We start from the raw sequence: 23194 nt of genomic DNA on the forward strand, positions 1-23194 counted from the left end.
AGCAACCACAGACCCACGAAGACGAGTCTGTCCGCTTTTATCCACGGAGGTGGAGGGGAGGGGAAGGAGGGGTTGAAGGTGGGGCTACGACAGACGAAGTGGGTGTCGACCGCACGTTGGGGGGAGTGTGGCGAGGTGAGCTGAGTGAGGTATGGAGCAGTGTGGGCGGCTAATAACGGCTGCGCTGTGCCGCGCAGCACAGCTCGCTGGAATTTCCGTTCACCGCCCTTGTAGCACTGCCTCCAAATTAACACGGCGTTCCATTCTGTCGGCTGTAAGCTTTGAGTGACTTATTCTGAGCCTCATCCAGCGGCAGTCAATTTCCAGGTTCCGATTAGCCACACTCCTCCATCGTCATATTAAAAGAGACAGTTCCCAGATACCAACAAAATGATACGTTTGACCATGATGCTATTCCAGAAATCCATGTTCGATAAAGAAAACGTAACTACAATCCTGAGTGTATGATGCCACGCGGTATCGACGAAGCGATGCCGTCACCCCTCTATTACCTCCTTCGATTTCATTATGGAGGACCATTCACCCTGTCGTGTATGTTCACTTTTCCAAGCCGAAGCAGTCACTTTTCCTATGAGCGGTTTCTCACTTCTCGTCCCTTCTACAGTATTGGGACCTTGAGGTGTCAGGTGTCAAATATTATTATCGAGAAAAAATGATATTCTCTATTTTTCCTCAGCTGAGTATCTTTTTAAATGCCTATTGATTTTGAAGCAGTTACGGCTTTTGTTTCACAGTGTTTCCATATCGATAGCAAATAAATGAAAAAAATAGATAGCTGAGTGGAGGCAAATAGCAAGACAATAGCCTTTGTTCTCCATACAAAATGGTGTTCCTCGGCAGTCCCGACCAAGACCGTGAGCACACTATCGACAAAGAGTCCTTGGCAGTACAGAGAGTCTAACCTTAGATCTCAACATGGCAGTCCAACACGCTAGCCGCTTTGATTAGGACGCTTACTGTATTCAATTACTTATTTAATGGATGTTACTTCCATGTTTTATTTTTAAATTAAAACATATTTCCCTTGTAATGATTTAATCTCATTCCGATCAGCCAATTATCCTGGCTACGATCGACTATCAACAGAACAACAGCCTTCTAAATAAATTAGCTGCAAACATTAGCACATCCACTTCTAATAAATTCGTTTTACCTAATAGTTACGAGATAGTCAGACAAGCAGAAGACACCAGTAGCACCACATATTTGTTACGATGGAGTGATTAGTTTTAAAGGCTTATTAGCTCGCAAAAAATCTCTTTGCCTGAAATTGGTTGACATTACTGAATGGATGAAGGACAAAGGCGAAAGTGAAAAAAGAACAGTAACAAGGCAGACGAACTTAAAGCTAAAACGGAAACGACACAGTAGAAACGAACGAGCTCTATCAAGGAAACATATTATTCCACATGAGCCTAGTAATGGAACTCCCACAATCTGATTGCCGAAGGAGAAGAATGTGCTTCAGACCAATGGCGGACAGTTGTGTCGGGTGGCGTGGTGTAATGTTACCCATAAAAATCCCATGTTATTTGTGTACATGAAGTCCATGAATGGCTGTAAAGAGTCTCCAAGTAGTCAACATAACCATTTCCAGCGAATTATCTCTTCAATTGGACCAGAGGTCCCAGTCCATTTCAAGTAAACACAGCTCACACCGTCCTGGAGCTATGGCCAGCTTGCACAGTGCCTTGTTGACAACTTGGGCCAATGGCTTCATAGGGTCTGCGCCGCACTCCAACCCTACCAATCTTACGAACTGAAATTGGGGCTCATCTGATTAGACCACTGTTTTCCAGGCATCTAGGGTCCAACCGATATGGTCACGAGCCCAGGAGAGACGCTGCAGGCAATGTGCTGTTAGCACTCGCGTCGGTCGCCTGCCGTCATAGCCCATTAGCGCAGAATTTCTCCGCACTGCCACAATGGATATGTTCGTCGTACATTGATTTCTGCTGTTATTTTATGTAACGTTGCTTGTCCTATAAGCACTGACAACTCTAGGCAAACGCCGCTGCTCTCTGGCGTCAAGTGAAGGCGTTGTCTGTTGTGAATGCCTAAAATTTGTTATTCTTGGCGTACTATTGACACAGTGGATCTCTGAATACCTCAATTATTTCCAAAATGGAATGTTCCATGCGTCTAGCTCCACACATCATTCCGCGTTTAAATTCTTAATTCCCGTCGTGCGGCCGTAATCATGTGGGAAACGGTTTCACATGAATCAGTTGAGTACAAATGGCAGCTCCGTCAATGCACTGCCTTTTTATACCTTGTGCAAGCGATACCACCGCCCTCTGCAAATATCCATATCGTTATCCCACTACTTGTCACCTCACCTCAGTATACATCGAGGACTGTACTATCAGTTCTGCAATGTTTACAGTGATTCTAGTGGAGAGTAGGAAACGGACGACATCCCAAGTGGAAACTGAGATGACTCATCACAGCGTCTGTTTGTTGCGTTCACGTGCCATGTCGCGTGGTAGCGTGGAAAGCGCTTTCACCCGCCGGGTCGTCGTACCTGAAAGCAACCACGCCCTCGCGGGACACTTGTTGCTGGTGTTCTGGCGGCGACAGCTGGGGGGTCTGCGCGTTCTATTAATAAGCGGTGACGCCGCGACCAAGGGGAACCGCTGCCAACCTGGAGGCGCCCACCCAACCTGCTGGCCCGCCCCACGACACGGCGCAGTACGAGGTGTCTACAGGCTCGTGTTCAGCGTCTTCTCACTCCCCTCTAGTTACAGCAGGAAACTTGAATCTTCATTAAGATACAGGGATTTGAACCACTCTCTTCCTGAAAATGCGTTCAGTGCACTAAGCATTGAACCGTATCCTCTCAATTGCAGCTATATACTCTTACCAAATATGTTTATCAGCTATTGAATATTGGCAGATGGGCGATAAATTCAGGGCCATGAGACAAGAAACAACTGAACAACGGTTATTATGCATTGGATTTCGAGTAAAGGCTATTGTTTGTGGCGCTACAAATCATTGGTCAATACGATACTTCTAAAATGTATGTTGAACGATGAATCTATCACTCCTCAACCCTGAAAATTTATTGATAAACCACACCTTATCGGTTTATTTCAGTTACAGGATTTCTTTGGTCGCAGCATGCACTTAACTCAAAAGACTTTGGCATCAAATAGGTATCTGACAGCTTTGAAGGGACTTAGAAACACTGCATGATGTCCATATGTTATCATGAAGAGAGAAAAACGGTATTTGCTGTTCACAATTTGATAATAAGTTGATAAACTGAAGTTCCTTCGGAGAATAAATCGACTGATATTTATCGTTCTCATTATACAACATGTGTGTTTACATAGTGCAGGACTTCACTATAGTTGCAAGACAAGTGGGCCATAGAAATGAAATAGGGAGTAATTAAGAGATTTTAAGTGCGTAGGGGAATGAATGACACCCCATACAGCTACTGTGTCAGGAAGGTATAGACTATGTACGAACTTTAAAAGTCTGCTGCTAAAAATCGACATAAAATTATGGAAAGGCAAACAATGTAACAGCGTCAGACATTGGATCGTCATTAAGCTGACGAATCTGCCTCTTTGAACAAAAATGCCTACTGGCCTGGAAGACACTAGGACTTAGGATAAAGGAACGACACCAAAGACTGATCGAACAAGGCGAAACTGTGTCAACCTAAAAAAGTCAAAAAACTCCTTAGAAGAGACGACTGTATTCTATAACCATATTAACAGTACCGACATACAGACAAGCCAGACGAAATGTTACAAGCATGGAGAGCTGGGAATCGCAAGTAAGAGTACGGTAGTGGATGAATATATGGAGGAAAAGAGTGGATTATAGATTGACGCTAAGTTTTCCGAGCTTCAACTAACAGGAAATAAACAGGCAACTCGTCAAGAAGCCCACTCTGAAAAACTAAAAAGTATTGGGTTGATCGAAGGAGTATTCTGAAACGTAAAGTGGTGAGCAGCAGGATAAGTTCCATATCAGCGTGTCCAATCTTGGTGGCGGATATATTGTGCATATTATTGGGTGCCAGACTTTACTGGCAGTACGCAGAACCGAAGTGTATTGTATCCCTTCAGAAAGTAGGACTAAAGGCCTGTTGTAGGAACGACAGTTGGTCGTAACGCTGAGGGATCCATAACACTTAACAAGTCTAGCTTTATTACACGGGAAGTGCCAGGAAAGGTGGTGCGTCTTAACTAATGAGTCACTCCCATGTCTTTTTTTCCTTGCGGTACGACGCATCGGAGAACTGTTTACATATAACAGCTCAATGTAGGCTCCTGAAACTTTGTAAGTGGATCTTTTTTCCAGCGTTCAGATTGTTCGGCGTTACTGTGAACCTCTCTTGATAGTCAAACTAACCTGTGACCATTCGTGATGTCCCTTTTATGCGTTCCATATCCCTTGTTCGTCCTACTTCACAGGTGCTTTGTCTCAAATTTTAGGGTGTAGTAAATACAACAACTTACTGGACATAATGTTTGGATTAGCATATATTCTGCTAAATGTGTTTCAATATCAGATCAACAAGGCTGCACCTCAGGAAAGTTGAAGCAACCTAAAGTGAACTTCAGATTCACGAAAATTACGCCATAAATTCCGAAAACAGACAATACATACAGGTGCTGGTTTATTCATGTGAACAGATCCATCAGAGTAGAGTTTAAGGCTTTAAGTTTTTACACATTATCAAGAACCAACGTAATATTTAAGGAAGGCTATTTTCAACTTCTAGTTGCGAAGTATGTGGCTGGTAATCTTGCGGACTAACTAGACCGACCACGGGTATTGAACTAACGGAAAGGCAGACAACAGAGTTGCTTCAAAACAGAATGACTGGCAGCCGCTGTGTACCGCCCGTTTAGCGGTTGAAATACGAGTAGTGGGTGCTGGGCTGTGAATGGCGACGTGCCCACGCACGGAACTAGGAAGCGCTCCGGGTGATGTGTGACGCAGTGGTGCGAAAGTAAGCGAGATCGGGACTCTGGCACTTGCACACTGAAGTCGCCAGCGTCCAGTTAACGCAGCAGTTAGCGAAGCGCCCACTGGCGCCAGCCGGACGCATGCGTAATCCACAACAATACTGGACGCGATAAAGGTAGGCGGACGACACGCTTTTGTCAAGGCTAGCGGCACTACGAGTTTTCCAAAATTATGGAAATACTGTTCTGCCTCGAGCAAGCAAATTATTATTCTTTAATATGCAAACATCTTTCGATGAAGTTTCACCATGGTCAGTGGACTCATTTTCTTGGTATCACATACTGACATTTATGTGGATATCTTTATTTCCAGTGGAGTTAATATTTTGCTCCAGTGTCATCTTTTGTTGTTGCCTTGTTTCAGTTTTTCATGCCTTTGCTTAAAATGTACTTTCCTAACACGCACTGTGCCACTGTCTATTAAATATTCACGTGTTCCGCCATCCTGATGTGTTTTTAGTGCAATGATTAAAAAGAAGATTTAAAACCTCGCCGCCAACGGCATGATATGGCACATACTCGTGTCGGCCAAGCATGAGGTCGGAAATCAGTTGCGCTAGTTTCAGAACCGCTACTGTGACATTTCGGCTTTGTTTAAATAAATCACAAAAGACAAATATGGATAGCTGCTTTGGCATTTGAACCATTTCCTACATGAATAAAAAGTGCTGTGATTTATTCATTGCGTATCATCGTTCCTTAACTTCCGTTGGTTGTTGCTTTGTAGATCGACTCAGCCTGATCTTGTTTATGTATGAAAAAAATTTCATGATTCACTGAGGTTAGTTATTGCTTCCGATGCAGTTGAAGTTTTGGTATCTTTTTTAATGTCCAAAGCAGTAAATCCAGAGAGGCCTTTGATGAAAACATCAATGCCGTTGTTGCGTTAAACTTCAGTAGACTAGATATAAACACACAATAAAAACCACCTGCATACAATACGAACAAAAATGGCTACAAAATATATATTCGGACGTAACGAAATTTTAATTTACTGGAACTATATAAGTTCCATGCGGCTTTTCGCGGATGATGTTGTAGTATACAGAGAAGTTGCAGCATTAGAAAATTGTAGCGAAATGCAGGAAGATCTGCAGCGGATAGGCACTTTGTGCAGGGAGTGGCAACTGACCCTTAACATAGACAAATGTAATGTATTGCGAATACATAGAAAGAAGGATCCTTTATTGTATGATTATATGATAGCGGAACAAACACTGGTAGCAGTTACTTCTGTAAAATATCAGGGAGTATGTGTACGGAACGGCCGCGGTGGTCTCGCGGTTCTAGGCGCGCAGTCCGGAACCGTGCGACTGCTACGGTCGCAGGTTCGAATCCTGCCTCGGGCATGGATGTGTGTGATGTCCTTAGGTTAGTTAGGTTTAAGTAGTTCTAAGTTCTAGGGGACTAATGACCACAGCAGTTGAGTCCCATAGTGCTCAGAGCCATTTTTTTTGTGTACGGAACGATTTGAAGTGGAATGATCATATAAAATTAATTGTTGGTAAGGCGGGTACCAGGTTGAGATTCATTGGGAGAGTCCTCAGAAAATGTAGTCCATCAACAAAGGAAGTGGCTTACAAAACACTCGTTCGACCTATACTTGAGTATTGCTCATCAGTGTGGGATCCGTACCAGATCGGGTTGACGGAGGAGATAGAGAAGATCCAAAGAAGAGCGGCGCGTTTCGTCACAGGGTTATTTGGTAACCGTGATAGCGTTACGGAGATGTTTAGCAAACTCAAGTGGCAGACTCTGCAAGAGAGGCGCTCTGCATCGCGGTGTAGCTTGCTGTCCAGGTTTCGAGAAGGTGCGTTTCTGGATGAGGTATCGAATATATTGCTTCCCCCTACTTATACCTTCCGAGGAGATCACGAATGTAAAATTAGAGAGATTCGAGCGCGCACGGAGGCTTTCAGACAGTCGTTCTTCCCGCGAACCATACGCGACTGGAACAGAAAAGGGAGGTAATGACAGTGGCACGTGAAGTGCCCTCCGCCACACACCGTTGGGTGGCTTGCGGAGTATAAATGTAGATGTAGAGTCGTTTATATCATATTTGTTAAACCGTGTTACAAACACTTAATGAAAGATAACGTAATTTGAGTTCAGTACTAAAGTAGTTAACTGCATTACTGACTTTATAATATAGACTAGAACGAAAGGCTACCGTAATAAGTTTGCTCGTACGGGAGGTTTGCATTTATTGAAAATAGTGTCTATGAAAGACTTAGTAGTAGCGACTACATCAAGCCAAATTAGGAGCGGAAACACAAAGGGTCTTGGTAAAAAAAGGGGAGAGAGCGAAAGGGGTGGGGGTGGGGCGGCGAATAATAACTGGATGATGTATCCGTGTATGTCATGAAAACGGCACTAAACAGAAGAATTAAACAACCTTGTTTAACATTCCACGCCATCTTTACATAAGGAAATGGCCTGAGCAATATCTGGCCACCATGCTTTTATGCATTATCAGAAACCAATGTAATATTTAAGGCAGGCTATTTACAACTACTAGTTGCGAAGTGTGTGGCTTTTAATCTTTCGGAGGAGTCAATATTTCGTATTGCGCGGTGGTCACTTTTAGGATAAAATGAATGTGTGGGCGTGGTCTTATGCTGTCTGATGGCTGAGAACGCCGCCGCTGTGTGGGGCTCCGTCAGGGTGCGCACCCGTACGCGAAAACCAAACAACTGCACGCGGCCTGGGCTGGCTGGGAGCTGGCAACGGCGCGCATCCTCCGATGAATCGCATTGCGGGCGCGTCACCCACATCGCGCCCGGCACAACATGGGCCCAATGCGCTCAGTATGTCGCTGCTCACTGTCTCGCGGAGGGTGTTTTGTACTACTACTACTTACTACTTGTTTTCCTTGCTATGCGCGGGATTTCACCAGAAATTCTATGCAATTCTCCCGCAAGCCCGTTTCATTCCGTATTCGGAAAGAAACAAGGCAGTAATAGCATATTATATCTTAATACTCTGTAAGTCACAGTATAGCGCACGGCGAAAGGTATCGCACTAACGTTATCAGTTTATTTCCTACTCCATTCGCGTACTGAAGACAAATATATAGCTGTCGAAATGCATCTGTACATGCACTAATATTTCTCATTACTATCATTCAACAACGATATTTTCCTATATACGACAGCATCGCAAGTGAACAGTCACATTACTAGTGATTTTTGGCAACATTACGGACCCTATTACACTTCCTATCTGTCGAATATTCTTTTTCCAGACACTGCCCTGGTTTTCATTAATCAGATATTCCTAGATTCACGCATTTGCTAAGACACTCCGTACGATCGCATCTTTATTAGAAGCCAACGCCACAAATCTAGGGACACTGCACCCACTCGTTCAGCTGCATCTAACGTTTGCAAGATTTCGTTTGCGAATAAGCAAGCTATGCACCGCGAGAGTGGTTTTCTCTGAATCCACGCACATCTGCATTTTTGGAAGTTACACAAATTATTTCTTTTACCACTAGTAAATATTTACAGATCAGTGCTGATGAAACAGATGTATGACACACTTTTATTGATTCGCAATCAGTCCGTTTAATCCCACATTATCCCCAAACTCCATCTCTTGCCCCATTGGTATTGCTTCTCGCACTTTATTGGTTTAAATGGCTCTGAGCACTATGGGACTTAACACCTGAGGTCATCAGTCTCCCAGAACTTAAACCTAACTAACCTAAGTACATCACACACATCCATGCCCGAGGCATGGACTGAAGCGTCTAGAACCGCTCGGCCACTGCGGCCGGCCTTTATTTTATAGCGAAGATATTTAGTTGAAAATTGCTAAAATGTGTGGTTTTCTCTCAACGTGTGAAAAAATATGATTGCAGAACTATAGCTGCCCACAGCTGTCTGAAGACATGTTTCAGTTAAAGGCAGCAGTACAGTGGAAAGCAGCGCACTGTAAGGGACGTGAAGCCAATCTGACGAAATGGCGTGGTGGACATTGCAGTTTTGTTCTGGATTTCCTGCTAATTGACGCATGATAATGCGTTTCCATGTTTTGAAAACAGTTGTCATTAAATTAAGTGCACTGTCATAATTTTAATTGTAGTACAAGAATAATGAGTATTAAAACTACTATCGTAAACGTATTCCCTGAGTACCGCAATATTTCAGGAGTGCGGCGATTATCAAATATACCGGTGCAGTTATTAATGGCAGGAGGAGGATATAGTTCTTAACCTTTCAGTTCCATTTCTTATTTGCGAAGTTCTCTTCATTTTGGTAGGAAAATGGACACGCGTCCTCAATATTTGGTGGAGAAAAAAAAGTATATGGAAACATTGGTTGTTGACAAGTAAATTACAAGTTGTCACGAATCCTTTAAGATTTTACCAACAAGATCGCGTGATGCAGAATCCAGTATTAAGCTTCGTTTGCTATATTAACAGAATACCTGAGGACTTTGAGTACCCGTGAATGCAGTCTGTCGAATGTTGTGTATCGTGTTACCCAATCTAAACAACAAACACAGAGACAGACACTTATAACTTCATAATATCTAGGATTGACTTGTTTATTCTCGTATGGTTGTTAATAACACACTAACCTATATCATTGAGAGCAACTATCTGTTTGGCTGAGATTGTAGATGAGAAATTGTCTATTTTTCTGTATCCCAGGTTACAGAAAAATGAGAAAATTTCTCACCTGCAATCCCAGCCAAACAGATAGTTACTCTCTATGTCATAAGTTACAGTGTGTTAGTAACAACCATACAGATCCATATTGGTCTACGAAACTGTTTAAGATGTGAAATCGCCATCAAAATACTGGAACCGAAAGTCAGGCATGGCATTTGACTAACCGCATTTTCGAGACAGGAAAAATCGCTCGTTGTATACCCAAATTACGAGAACTAGTGAGTTCAGATTATGAGGAAACAGCGAATTGGCAACGTAGTTTTCCTTGATTTAGCTGTCAACAGAAACAACTTCTGAGTAGAGATGGAAAAATCTAATAGAGATGTAAGGTTTGTATTACGAGTGCCGAGATGTAACAAAACTGTAACGAACTTCAAGACAAGCCGAATGACTAGTACGCCAAGTGCAAAATCGGAACTAATGACGACTAAGAGCCATATGAAGAAAATGGAAGATACTAATAAGCTCTTTGGGAAATCTAGCAATGAAACCGACTTATACAATAGTAAAAATCTCCGCTGATCCTCATATCCCTATGATTCGCCTGTAATCCCCTCCGAAATGCTTTAGCTCAATAATTTAGAAAAGCAACTGGACAAAAAGGACACTTCAGTAAATATTGCAGCCAAAATGAGACCACCACATACACCATTATAAACGAATTCTTAACGAAGAAAGCTTTGTACAGGAACCTTGAAAGGAAGCTGCTTTATTCTAGCCTGAACGTAAAATACAGAAAATGGTTACCGGTTTCAGGTGACCACGACCAGCTTCCGCTTCAGATCTCTGCAATAAACTAAGCTACCGCGAAAGTACATTAAAATTATGCTGACGCGGCAAAGTCAGTCGACATAGCACCACAGCGACAATCTTCATAGCCCACACAGGGTGTGCGCGTGAGTATTCTGAAGTGCTTGACTGGTGTTATTTCAGAAAAATTTTTAATGTGTTTTTTCGTTAGTGCATCTGAGTACACAGATCTGAAAGGGGTCGTCACCGACCGAAACCTGTCGTTACTTATTGTAATTTGCAATCTAAAAGTGAAATAGTTACAGGCGCTGCAGATAAGCGATAATTATGTACTGGTGTCACTACTTCCAGAGGAATGTAATAGCGTTACTTTTCTTTACTTATTAGGTCAAGGATACCAGAAGAAAGGCCTTTCAAAAAACCGTTGTGTACATAACATGAAGACGTAAAAATATTTCAGGACCACGAAGGGACACCCGGTATTTTCAGCACAATTATTCCAGTCACAGCTGAGGGAAGCAGCCGTTTATTCTGGTCGTTTTCGTTAGATGCCATATTTACTAGTTGCTTATCTACTAGCTATTCATTCTTCACCATCAATAGCTGTATCAACATTGAAACACTGATGATGGCCTCTATAGGCAGAGGCCGTCAATAGATCTGCATCATCTGCACCTGTGACAGATAAGTAATGCGTTTCAACCAATTAAAAGTTGCTCTGTCTCGAAGACAATACGCCCACCATTATTCAATACAAATGTGTGCACCAATCATACGTAGAACCCCTGACCACAGTATTATTCTTTTCTTTCACATAGACAGCATTAAGGATCATTGCAGAGCTCATTAATGTACTCTCCCTCGATGGTTCTCGAAGGCAGAATTTCGACACTTTCCAGGATTCGAAGTTAATATCACCAAGTACATGGACGGCATGGGAGGTTTAGGTGGTGGCGTTAAGTTCCCTATCGGCGGACAGTTCGCCAACAGCCCAAATGACGGTGTAGATGGTGCTTCATATGTAGAGTAGGTGCCCACCGATTCACAGCACCGTTTATGCTGGGCGTTGTAAAGACTTTGCATCGCCATTATACTGCAATCTAAGCCACCTCTAGTAAATTGAGGAAGCGCTCCTTTAGGCTAACTTCGAATTAAACTTCTCTCGACAAATCTAGTTTTAGGATTGAAGCTCCCATTAAAAATTAGTTCAGATCGAGCAGTAGCACACAGGATAAGGGGTAGTCGACGGATTTGCCGAAGTAAGTTAGGGTGTCAGTAATCCGTATAACGGTGATCTGTATGTCAAAACATGTCTACTGACGTTCACTGATCTCACGAACTTGGAAATCAAACTACGCAGTACAATACAAAACACCTCCGTAAAAAAAAAAAAAAAAAAAAAAAAAAAAAAAAAAAAAAAAAAAAAAAAAAACCCTAGAAAGGAGGAGGAACATGTTTACTTGCTGTGAGTCGTATCCATCACTATTTCTGCTGTCAACAAAGAGAAACAAGGTAACTTAATTAGCCGGCTACTTTTTATGAACAACTTTTTGGGCCTTGCTCCATGTATAGGTGATGCGTGAAAATTTTTAGCTAGCAAGGTGAGTGAAATTTTCTATTCGTGAATGACACAACGCCAATTTTTTTTATGAGTCGCGGAGGGATCAAAGGCTCCAAAGCGCTTTATGCTTCAGTAAAAAAAAAAAAAACACAAACACCAGTGACTGGTTGCAATTTCCTCACGGTTTCGTTGTCAAAGGATCTATTTAACTATGGAAAATTTGATTTGCCTTTTGTAACTACATACATTTCATATAATGTTCAGAAAATGCGCCAGAGCCTTTCTGCAAATTGCTGGGAGCGTCCGATAACGCAGCGGAGGTAGCATAGCAGCGGCGAACAGGTTTCTGGATAAGAACCGTGGCTGACTCTTTGTTCGCCACGCTTGTGCAGTAACTGTAACTAAATTTCGAGATGGTGTAGAGTTAACACAGCTAACAAAATAAAGACTCCTGTTGGAAATTTTCCTTCTGAAGTTTGAATAAATAAACTTCTTAATCGTGTTTCCTCGATACCGTCATATCACGCAACCTTTTAAGAGGTGCTAATTAAAACTTTACTTGTACGTGAAGACTAAATAAGAAATCATCTTTGGTGCGAGTGTAATCTTGCAGCTAGATTAATTAGTGTGTACATCGCATGAAATATATATGAATCGAATTAAACATGATGACCGAATGAAACTATATCAAGGAGGTTACATTGCTAGCATTTTGACATTTCTGTTTTTCTTCCTTACGGAGCGTTAAATTCGTTAACCACAATATTTGCATGGAAAATCCTCGTATCAGGAGTTTCTCCTGTCAGTGGCAATACTCACCACTTTGAGCCTGGCGATCGAGGGCAGTACCCTGGTGAGATCAGTCGCCTTGCGGATGAAAGTGTCGAGGTTTTCGCGGATGCCGTTGAGGTCCCTCATCATGGGAAACGTGTCTTCGCCGCCGTTTTCGTAATCACCCTCACCCATCTCGGCTGAGACGTGAGCACGAAACTAGTACGGCGACTGAGGAGCACAGAACAGTCGGCAAAAAGCAGTGACTCACAGCTTGGCAATGCCAAACTATGTGCAGATCAGCCTCTCACTCTTTCACACAATCTCTCGTGCAGGAGCAGGATTAGGAGCAGCACACGGAGAGCCCGGATCGTGCCACGTCCACGTCCTCTCTGCACACGAACGCGGCCGGAAGAGAAGGCTGGCTCACCTCCAGCGGGCGTGACCGGCTGGCGCGCACTGACTGTGAGGCGCTGCCGGCCGGCACCGCCGCAGCCGCAGACACGGCGCGATGGAAGCGCTGCCGCTGCCGCCGCCGCCGCCGCCGCCAGTGGCCTTGAACTGCCGCGGGGCGCGGCTATGGCATGAAGCCCCCTCTTACACGAACAACTTTCTTGCGTCAATCTCACAAAGGGGTGGCCACGATGTTCGAATCACGGATTAACTTCATACTTTGTACATTTTGAGTAGTGTACAAGGACCTGAGTCGAAACAAGGCCCCGGGAGTAGACAACATTCCATTAGAACTACTGACGGCCTTGGGAGAGCCAGTCCTGACAAAACTCTACCATCTGGTGAGCAAGATGTATGAGACAGGCGAAATACCCTCAGACTTCAACAAGAATATAATAATTCCAATCCCAAAGAAAGCAGGTGTTGACAGATGTGAAAATTACCGAACTATCAGCTTAATAAGTCACAGCTGCAAAATACTAACGCGAATTCTTTACAGACGAATGGAAATACTGGTAGAAGCCGACCTCGGGGAAGATCAGATTGGATTCCGCAGAAATGTTGGAACACGTGAGGCAATACTGCCCCTACGACTTATCTTAGAAAATAGATTAAGGAAAGGCAAACCTACATTTCTAGCATTTGTAGACTTAGAGAAAGCTTTTGACAACGTTGACTGGAATACTCCCTTTCAAATTCCAAAGGTGGCAGGGGTAAAATACAGGGAACGACAGCCTATTTACAATTTGTACAGAAACCAGATGGCAGTTATAAGAGTTGAGGGGCATGAAAGGGAAGCAGTGGTTGGGAAGGGAGTGAGACAGGGTTGTAGCCTGTCCCCGATGTTATTCAATCTGTATATTGAGCAAGCAGTAAAGGAAACAAAAGAAAAATTCGGAGTAGCTATTAAAGTCCACGGAGAAGAAATACAAATATTGAGGTTCGCCGATGACATTGTAATTCTATCAGAGACAGCAAAGGACTTGCGAGCAGCAGTTGAACGGAATGGACAGTGTCTTGGAAGGAGGATATTAGATGAACAACAAAAGCAAAACGAGGATAATAGAATGTAGTCGAATTAAGTTGATTGATGCTCAGGGAATTAGATTAGGAAATGAGGCACTTAAAGTAGTAAAGGAGTTTTGCTATTTGGGGAGCAAAATAACTGATGATGGTCGAAGTAGAGAGGATATAAACTGCAGATTGGCAATGGCAAGGAAAGCGTTTCTGAAGAAGAGAAATTTGTTAACATCGAGTATAGATTTAAGTGTCAGGAAGTCGTTTCTGAAAGTATTTGTATGGAGTGTAGCCATGTATGGAAGTGAAACATGCACGATAAATAGTTTGGACAAGAAGAGAATAGAAGCTTTCGAAATGTGGTGCCACAGAAGAATGCTGAAGATTAGATAGGTAGATCACATAACTAATGAGGAGGTATTGAATAGAATTGGGGAGAAGAGGCGTTTGTGGCACAACTTGACAAGAAGAAGGGACCGGTTGGTAGGACATGTTCTGAGGCATCAGGGGATCACAAATTTAGCACTGGAGGGCAGCGTGGAGGGTAAAAATCGTAGAGGGAGACGAAGAGATGAATACACTAAGCAGATTCAGAAGGATGTAGGTTGCAATAAGTCCTGGGAGGTGAAGTTTGCACAGGATAGGGTAACATGGGGAGCTGCATCAAACCAGTCTCAGCACTGAAGACCACAACACCAGCACAATACAATGTACTCTACAACAAAGCACATTAGCTTCAACGCTAACCACGTGCTCGGGGTCGCAAAGCACCTGTACATCATTGACGCATAAAACTTCTCTTGCGATTTGCTCGAAATGGCCTAAGTAGTATGCCTTACTACTTACAATTTATGATGTCCTAAAGGACTACTACAAGTGTACAAATTTTGAAGTAAATCTGTGATTTGAACGTCGTAGCCTCCTTTTGTCAGTTGACTACTAGTAGTTAGTCTACTGCAGTGCCACTTGCGTTTAATTCCCATACTAGCCTCGTCTGCCACGAGTGGTCGTTTCCGTTCACATGTCAGCATCTACATCCGATGGCAATCAACGATTTCTTTAGTGAAATTTTCACTCTACAGAGGAGTATGCGCTGATATGAAACTTCCTGGAAGATTAAAACTGTGTGCCGGACCGAGACTCGAACTCTGGACCTTTGCCTTTCGCGGGCAAGTGCTCTACCGACTGAGCTTCGCAAGCACGACTCACGCCCCGTCCTCAGCTTTAATTCCGCCAGTACCTCGTCTCCTACCTGTCAAACTTCACAGAAGTTAGAGTCTCCGTCCGGCATACAGTTTTAATCTGCCACGAAGTATCAACAATTTCTTTGCTATTCTAAACTCTTGTCTTCCCCTAAAGTTTTTTTTTATATTCTAACACTTGTCCAATTACTTCCCTTCTAATCAGAGTTTGCCACCGGGGGCGCAAGCAAAACTTTATCCAAGAGGGTGCAAAATTCTGAAATTTTCATTTTTAATGTTAAGCGACTAGATGACTATGAGAGCAACCAACTTTGACAAGAAGTACTAGAAACTTTATCTCAAACGTTTAATATTCACGTAACAATTCCTTATGCTAGATTACTTTGATACTTAAAAAGGTAGTCATTTTTCACCAGTACATGCAAAGTACATAGCCCTTACATTAAGATGAATATCGCTGCCAACTCCTGGTATTAACCATTTGAAATTAAGTCCTTATATTATTAAAATGACTGCATCCATCGAGTTAGTAAACGAAAATAATAAAAATAGTTTTTTGAATGGTATCAGTAATGTTGGGTTGATACTGAAACTTAAAAATCTGGAACAGAAAAGGTCTGGTTGACTGATGAAATACTTTTAGATATCAACTCGCAAAAACTGCCACTGATTAATTCTCCTCAGAGCGAAGAACTAGGGGGCGTACTTTGAAACCATCTTCAGAACTTCTTTCAAAACTTGCCATTTTGTCATGTTAATAGACTGATGCATCATTTTCATGTCTTTTATATGTTAATGCTGGCTGTCGTAATAACAGCCGAACCCAAATGCGTTCTTACAGTTACTTTTTGCTGTCGTCAGGGTCAGTTTAACCTAGGACCAACATTCGATGAGATGAACGTGGAGAACCTCTCGAAACAACTCTTAAATTGGCCGGTAGAACCGACTGAAAAGCCTACGCCTACACCAAGGTTCAACACTTCCCCCTTTGATGTTTATTGTGAAGCTTTGCTAAATGATCTGCAGAATTTGGAACAGTATGACGGCATGTTGCACTGTGTGCACCCCGTAGACTTCACGTGTCACCTATTCCACTTTAAAGTTCAACTTTTTTTCCCAATTTTGTACTGCAGAAAATTTTACTTCTCGTTTTCGTTTGGTTCATTTGGGTCCCTATATGGAGTATAAAAACGCAACCCACAATGCACCGTTGCAGTGTACTATGGACAACTGAACAAACTGAAGTTACGTAACGCTTGCTGAAGTCCAGTGATTCCCGATGCATTCGGTGATGCTAGTAGAGACAGTCGAATCGAAGATTGTCATTTATTCCATTTGTAAGCTTATACAGAGTGTAGCCCTTGAATATCGAACCGGTGGATTTCTTTTATCAGGCACTTCAATTAAATATATTAATCTGGCTCTGTAACATTTGGTTCAAGTAAATCATCACTCATCAAATCAATGATTAAGGAATGCAAATGACTGCTATGTAAAACAATGGTCTCAGTAGATTCAGTTTATTACTCAAACGTGGTCTAGGGGTAGTGTCTTTGATTAGTAATCAAAACGTCCTCGGTCCCGAGTATGAAACCAGCCATCGCTTAAATTTTGATTAATAATAAGCATTGGCGGCTGAAGACTTCCGGAATAAGAAATCACACTCATTCTGCCAACGGCGTCCTCGAAGAGGGCGGAGGAGCGGTCTGAGGTTCAGGACACACTCTTGTCCTTGGGGCGGAAACTGTCCACGAAGGAAGGCGGAAGAATCAGCAATAATCAACGGCATGAGGATGCAGACGATAATGGAATCCACTGCATTTAAGACGCGAAGTGTATCCACAGGACATGTGGCCTGTAAATGAAAAGTGTCTGGCAGCATCAAGCCAGAATACTGGTGACTAAAAAATAACTCAAATAATCAAATCTTACAACAAACGAATTCAAGAATAACTGAATTTGATTAATGTCTTGGCAAACTTGGAAAAGGATCTGGAATTGTAATTCAAAGTTAACGCGTATTAGAACAAAACATTTACGTTAGCGGCGGTTGCACCATGAGTGCTACGGTTCATTACATAGACAAAGGGTGTGTGTGTGTGTGTGTGTGTGTGTGTGTGTGTGTGTGTGTGTGTGTGTGTGCGCGCGTCTCTCAACTACCCCCCTTTAGAAAAGTTGCTTTATAAGTCAATCCGATACCAGGGACGAAGGCAAAGATGTTAAAGGAATTTACTTGTGTTTAATTCTAGTAAATCTCGTATCCTCTTCTTACGAAACTTCAATTATTATACGTATGTTTCAAATTACTTTACGTCAGACGTTCCAATTCACCAACGGTAAAGAACGTTGTCGCTAAAAGTGGTACAGCACTTAGCGAACCATTGTTTTTTGTCGTTTGTGGCATGTCGACGTGGCAGAGACACTCCAGCGCACACACACACACACACACACACACACACACACACACACACACACACACACAAGATCCCAGGCTGCTGATTATGGCGCTCAAAGCCCTAGGAATTTTCTCACGGGCCAGTTGCCACAATCCGGCCCGCCTTGACCTGTTTTGGCGCCGTCGGCTAAGAGGAGAGTTACGTAAATTCAACTCGCGTCCAAATGTGGTGCTCGACTCAGCTGCTTTACATTCTATCCTGGTTGTTCTATCGGCAGTTTATCAAGCGTTTCTGCCTGCCACTTTGAGCATAAGCAAGACCTCCCGCTGATCCGTGCGTCGACGGTCCACGGCCGTTACGGCATGAGGCAGCGCCTGGTGCGTCACCACGTACTGCATACGTCACTGTAGTGACGCCATCTCTGGAAACGGACATTCTCCACGCGAGCAGGCGGCAGTGGGGAAACTCCCGTAATCTTAAGTTCGGCCTCGGGCACCTTTCTAACGAGGCAATGCTCGACGCCCGCAAGCCGCTACGTGGAATTATTTCGAAGTTGATACTCGTGGCAGTTAAGATGCACGACAGTGCATTTTTTGTAATTTACGTCCTATGAGCAACGATGTAGGTACACGCCTAACACCCGATTCGCCTCTCTCAGCTTCCACGATATATTTGCTACACACTAATACCCAGTGGAATGAAACCAAGGCATCATTAGTCCCAAATGATATGAAACTACAAAATCGAAGATATACAACGGACGATGTGCGAATCGTAGATATCACGATTAACCCTTGTAAATATTTGACAACGAGAACTACAGCGGAGTAATTTCTAACTTCCAACACAAAAGCTGCTGGTAGGATTTCCAGCGAACTGAGCAGTCACAGGCGACTGCTAACTAATATCACACGAGGCCAGGCGCAGCTTTAATAAACATCCTGCCGGCCGGGGTGGCCGAGCGGTTCTAGGCGTTTCAGTCTGCAACCGCGCGACCGCTACGATCGCAGGTTCGAGTCCTGCCTCGGGCATGGATGTGTGTGATGTCCTTGGGTTAGTTAGGTTTAAGTAGTTCTAAGTTCTAGGGGACTGATGATCTCAGACGTTAAGTCCCATAGCGCTCAGAGCCATTTGAATAAACATCCTACCTGTGTAATCATACGGGACTTTGCTGTGATACTAACCAAGATCTTGTCACACTCTTAGTTTACATCTTCCTAAATATGTACGAAGTAATGTGATTTGCATATTCCTGCCAAAGTTGAAATTTTGTAATGAATTACACTTTGTGATCACTAAATACCACGGACGGCGTTCTGCAGTCGCTACTACAATTATTGTTACTTTTTATTGCTATGGAAAAGTCACAATTTATCGAAACTTCCTGACAGATTAAAACTTTTGTGCCGGACCGAGACTCGAACTCGGGACCTTTGCCTTTCACGAGCAAATGCTCCAGCATCTGAGGTACCCAAGCAAGACTGATGACCCGTTATCACAGTTTTAATTCCACCAGTACCTACCTCGTCTCCTACCATCAGAAGTTCACAGAAGCTCTCCTGCGAACCTAGCATAACTAGCACTCCTGGAAGAAATGATATTGCGGAGGCATGGCTTTGCCACAGAACAAAATATTCACTCTGCCAGCAAGTTTCGTATTAGAGCACACTCCGCTAAATTTCATTCTGTAAACATCCTCCAGGCTGTGGCAAAGGCATGTCCACCCCAATATCCTTGTCTCCAGGAGTGCTAGTTCTGCTTTGTTCGCAGGAGAGTTTCAGTGAAGTTTGGAAGGTAGGAGACGAGGTACTGGTGGAATTAAAGCTGTGAGGAAGGGTCGTGAGTCGTGCTTGGGTAGCTCATATGGTAGATCACTTGCCCGCGAAAGGCAAAGGTCCCGAGTTCGAGTCTCTGTCTAGCACACAGTTTTGATCTGCCAGGAAGATTCATATCAGCGCACACTTCGCTACAGAGTGAAAATTTCATTCTATCCCAATTTATTCTTCACCTTTTTAACACGACACTGTGCAATAACTTTTCGAAATTTATCATCAGAAAATAAAATAATTCATCTTGCACTCATCCGCATTCGTACTGTAACCGAAACAGTTCTACCATTCTGTAAAAGGAAACTTATTTAATGCAGTTATGATATTCTGAGTTAAGGGTCAATTTTTAACAGTTCAACTGCACAGCTGTAACTAATTATGCGAGTAGGATATTTGAAGAAGAAGAAGAAGAAGAAGAAGAAGAAGAAGAAGGAGGAGGAGGAGGAGGAGGAGGTGATGGTTGTTTAATGCACTGAATATTTAAACGGACAATTAGTACAGTCGCTTCACATTTTGTTGACAGAATATCTCTAGTCCTCAGAACTAGTATCACACGTCCTCAGGTGAACAGCCTATCTGCGCCACACGGGACATACGAGCAGCAACAACACCACTGCTCAAAATAATTTTTTTATACACAAAAAGCATTTGAAAAAGTCTCCCATATTCGCACAGGAAATAGTACAACATTCATGTCAACCGCTATGTCGGGAAATATTTAGTTGAGACATGAACCACTGCCTTATGCTATCCATCTGTCGCTTGACTCCACAGGAAGTGCTTAATGTGGTTACCACTAACATTTACACATCCTTCACGTTTCCTCTTCAAAGAATCGGAACTACTGTGAATACATCCGGCTGCCCTCGCATTTGGTAATGTTCGCACGTTGTCGGTAGGTGTGGAGTTCACCAAAGCCTTTAATCGTCGCCAGAAATCTAGGGGATTGAAGTCACGTGTACGGGGAGGTCATGCTACAGTTCCTCGACCGAGACATAGCTCATAAAACGTCGAAGTTTCGTACTGGCGCAGGAAGTGCGGTACAGCTGCGTCGTGCATAAACCATGTGTGTTTTCTGCAAGGTTAGCGCTTTCTAATAGCGCTAGTATTCAAGCTTTTTCTGTGCCAGCACAATCTCAGAACGCTGTTTGTGGGATGGCTGTGTAGGAGACAGTTTTAAATGGTAAGTCTAAGAACAGTATAGCACTCAGAGAAATAAGTACGGAGAGAGAACCAACAGACAGCAATGAACAACAAGAAGGCGGCCTACAACGCAGAGTACTAACCTTGCACAACGCAAGTGGAGTGTTCCATAACTCAATAAGCATTTATCACCGGTCATAAGCGGGACTTATTTTCTAGTTTTCAACCATAACTGTCTCCAGTAAGTATTAGGGCACTTAAAAAAAAAAAAAAAAAAAAAAAAAAAAAGCCTATCGTTGATCTACAACTACATGGAACATTTAAACGTGGTTTACCTTTGCAGTTCATCCCTCTTGTCGGAGGCAGAGCGAATTCCCACCACAGTGCTCCGCTTCTCGCAGCGCTCGCTAATCAGCTACCTCTTATTCACTTGCTCACCGCTGTAATCATGTTTAACTCTAAGGGATCTGCACTGGATGATTAGTAGATATCTGAAATAGGGAAGGGCAGGATGGAGCGCACATTAAGGGAATGGAAAGACAAGGATGAAAATTAACAAAACGTTAATCGCTGCAACGTTGCCAATAGAAGGAAAACGACGATAGAATGAAAGACTTCAGCCAGGCCTTTTGCATTTTTAGCGGAAACACTCATTCGCGATGAATTCGCAAATGTTTCATACGCCGAAATTCTTATGAAGGAGACCATCCCTCTCACATAGGGTCACCTTGTCCGACATGAATTATTGACGTTCTGTATGACAGAACAATACTTTGCTCTATGTTAAACCCACGTTGAAGACCCAGAGGAAACACTAAAAACATTTCAGACTGTTCTGCATGTTCTTTGAAGAAAATTACTGTCGTTTATGGTGTCGTTTACGGAGTGAATTTACAGTACTCTATACTCAAGGGTGTGTAGCCAGTTATCTAGTTCATTAGAACTTCATTCTGGCAATGGTAATGTCTTGCTGTCTAGATTAATCTATTTCCCCTCTGTTCCCTTCTGGCAATCTTGGGCTTTCCGTAATACCTGTACTGTCGCTGCAATGGATTTTCAGCGACTTGCTGAGTGACAGCTACTGCTACGCGAAACCACAAACACACAATAACGAGGAAAATATTTCTCATTGCCTCAGGGAATACCGGGAGGTAACTGCGTACCTTTTTTCCTCTATCTATACTGATGATTCATTATTCAAGAGAGATGAAGTAGGTATTCCGAAAATCGCAATACTGAGAGATGCATTACTAATGTCAATCAATCTTTAAATATCAACGTAAGATTGTCAAGATAAGAATAGATTTTCATGCAATCTCTGTTAAACTGAATAACGGCGCATCACGTTAAGAGGAAGTTGCGTATTAATCTAAGAAATAATACTCGCGTCCATAGCTGGTGTCACTAAGATTTCGTGGTAGTCAGCTCTAATTCAAGCGGTGGAAGCAATTTCCATCACTGGTTTGGCTGGTGAGAACAGGACAGGGGTGCACAGTTTCTGATCACGAGGCTGTGTGTTAATGCCTTGCCTAAAGGCCAGGACCCTCCGCAGTACCATCGTGTGAGAGCATGACACACTGTTCATAACGATCCCTGAATTGGGTACACACATTAAGAGGCTCCTTTGGTACCATCCGAGAAGAGTCGTGCATATGCCAGCTACATATTTTCCACTATCTTGTCAATTTTTTTAATGCCCCGTAACATCACACCCCCACAGAGCCATACATCATTGTCATCCACATGACAGATTAACGTTTCATACAACGCCGAGAACAGAAGTGCGATCCTACCAAGTGTTTCATACGTCCCAGAAACACTGAAATAGGCAGTGTTCACGTTCACCGAGGTGACAAATGTCGGGATATCGATATGCACAAATGTATATGGCGGTAGCATCGCGTACACGGTGTATGAAAGGGCAGTGCACTGGTGCAGCTGTCATTGGTACTCAGGTGTTACTGTGTAATGGTTCCCGACGTGATTATGCCCGCACGACGGGAATTAACAGACGTAGAGCGCGAAATAGTAGTTGGAGCTAAATGTATCTGACATTCCATTTCGGAGCTCCGAGATCCACTGTGTCAAGAGTGCTCCGAAAATATTACATTTCACCATGGGCAACGCAGTGGCTGGCGGCCTTCACTTAATGACCGAGAGCGCAGTGTTGTCAGTGCTATAAGGCAAGTAAAACTACGTGAAATAACCGCAAAAATTAATGTGGGACGTACGTCGAACGTATCCATTAGGATAGCTCGGCGAAATTTGGCGTTAATGGGCTGTGGCAGCAGATGACCGACGCGAGCGCCTGTGCCAACAGCATATCGCCTAAAGCACATCTCCTGGGCTCGTGACCATATCGTTTGGACCCTAGACGACTGG

At 43.2% G+C, this 23194-nt stretch overlaps 1 protein-coding gene across 4 annotated transcripts in view; it reads right to left on the reverse strand.

Annotated features, from left to right (window-relative positions):
- Window positions 1-23194, reverse strand: part of LOC126479405 (calpain-A) — a 611071-nt gene that overhangs the window by 230813 nt on the left and 357064 nt on the right. The window contains exon 1 of one of the 4 annotated variants that reach the window (XM_050103783.1): window positions 12821-13242. The exons of the other annotated variants lie outside the window; for them this stretch is intronic. Within the exon in view, the coding sequence (XP_049959740.1) occupies window positions 12821-12967 (147 nt within the window). The 5' untranslated portion in view covers window positions 12968-13242. Of the gene's footprint in view, window positions 1-12820; window positions 13243-23194 lie in introns of those variants that run through there. 4 annotated transcript variants of the gene reach the window in all.

This window comes from Schistocerca serialis, chromosome 1, assembly GCF_023864345.2.
Source record: "Schistocerca serialis cubense isolate TAMUIC-IGC-003099 chromosome 1, iqSchSeri2.2, whole genome shotgun sequence".
Classification (NCBI taxonomy): Eukaryota; Metazoa; Arthropoda; class Insecta; order Orthoptera; family Acrididae; genus Schistocerca; species Schistocerca serialis.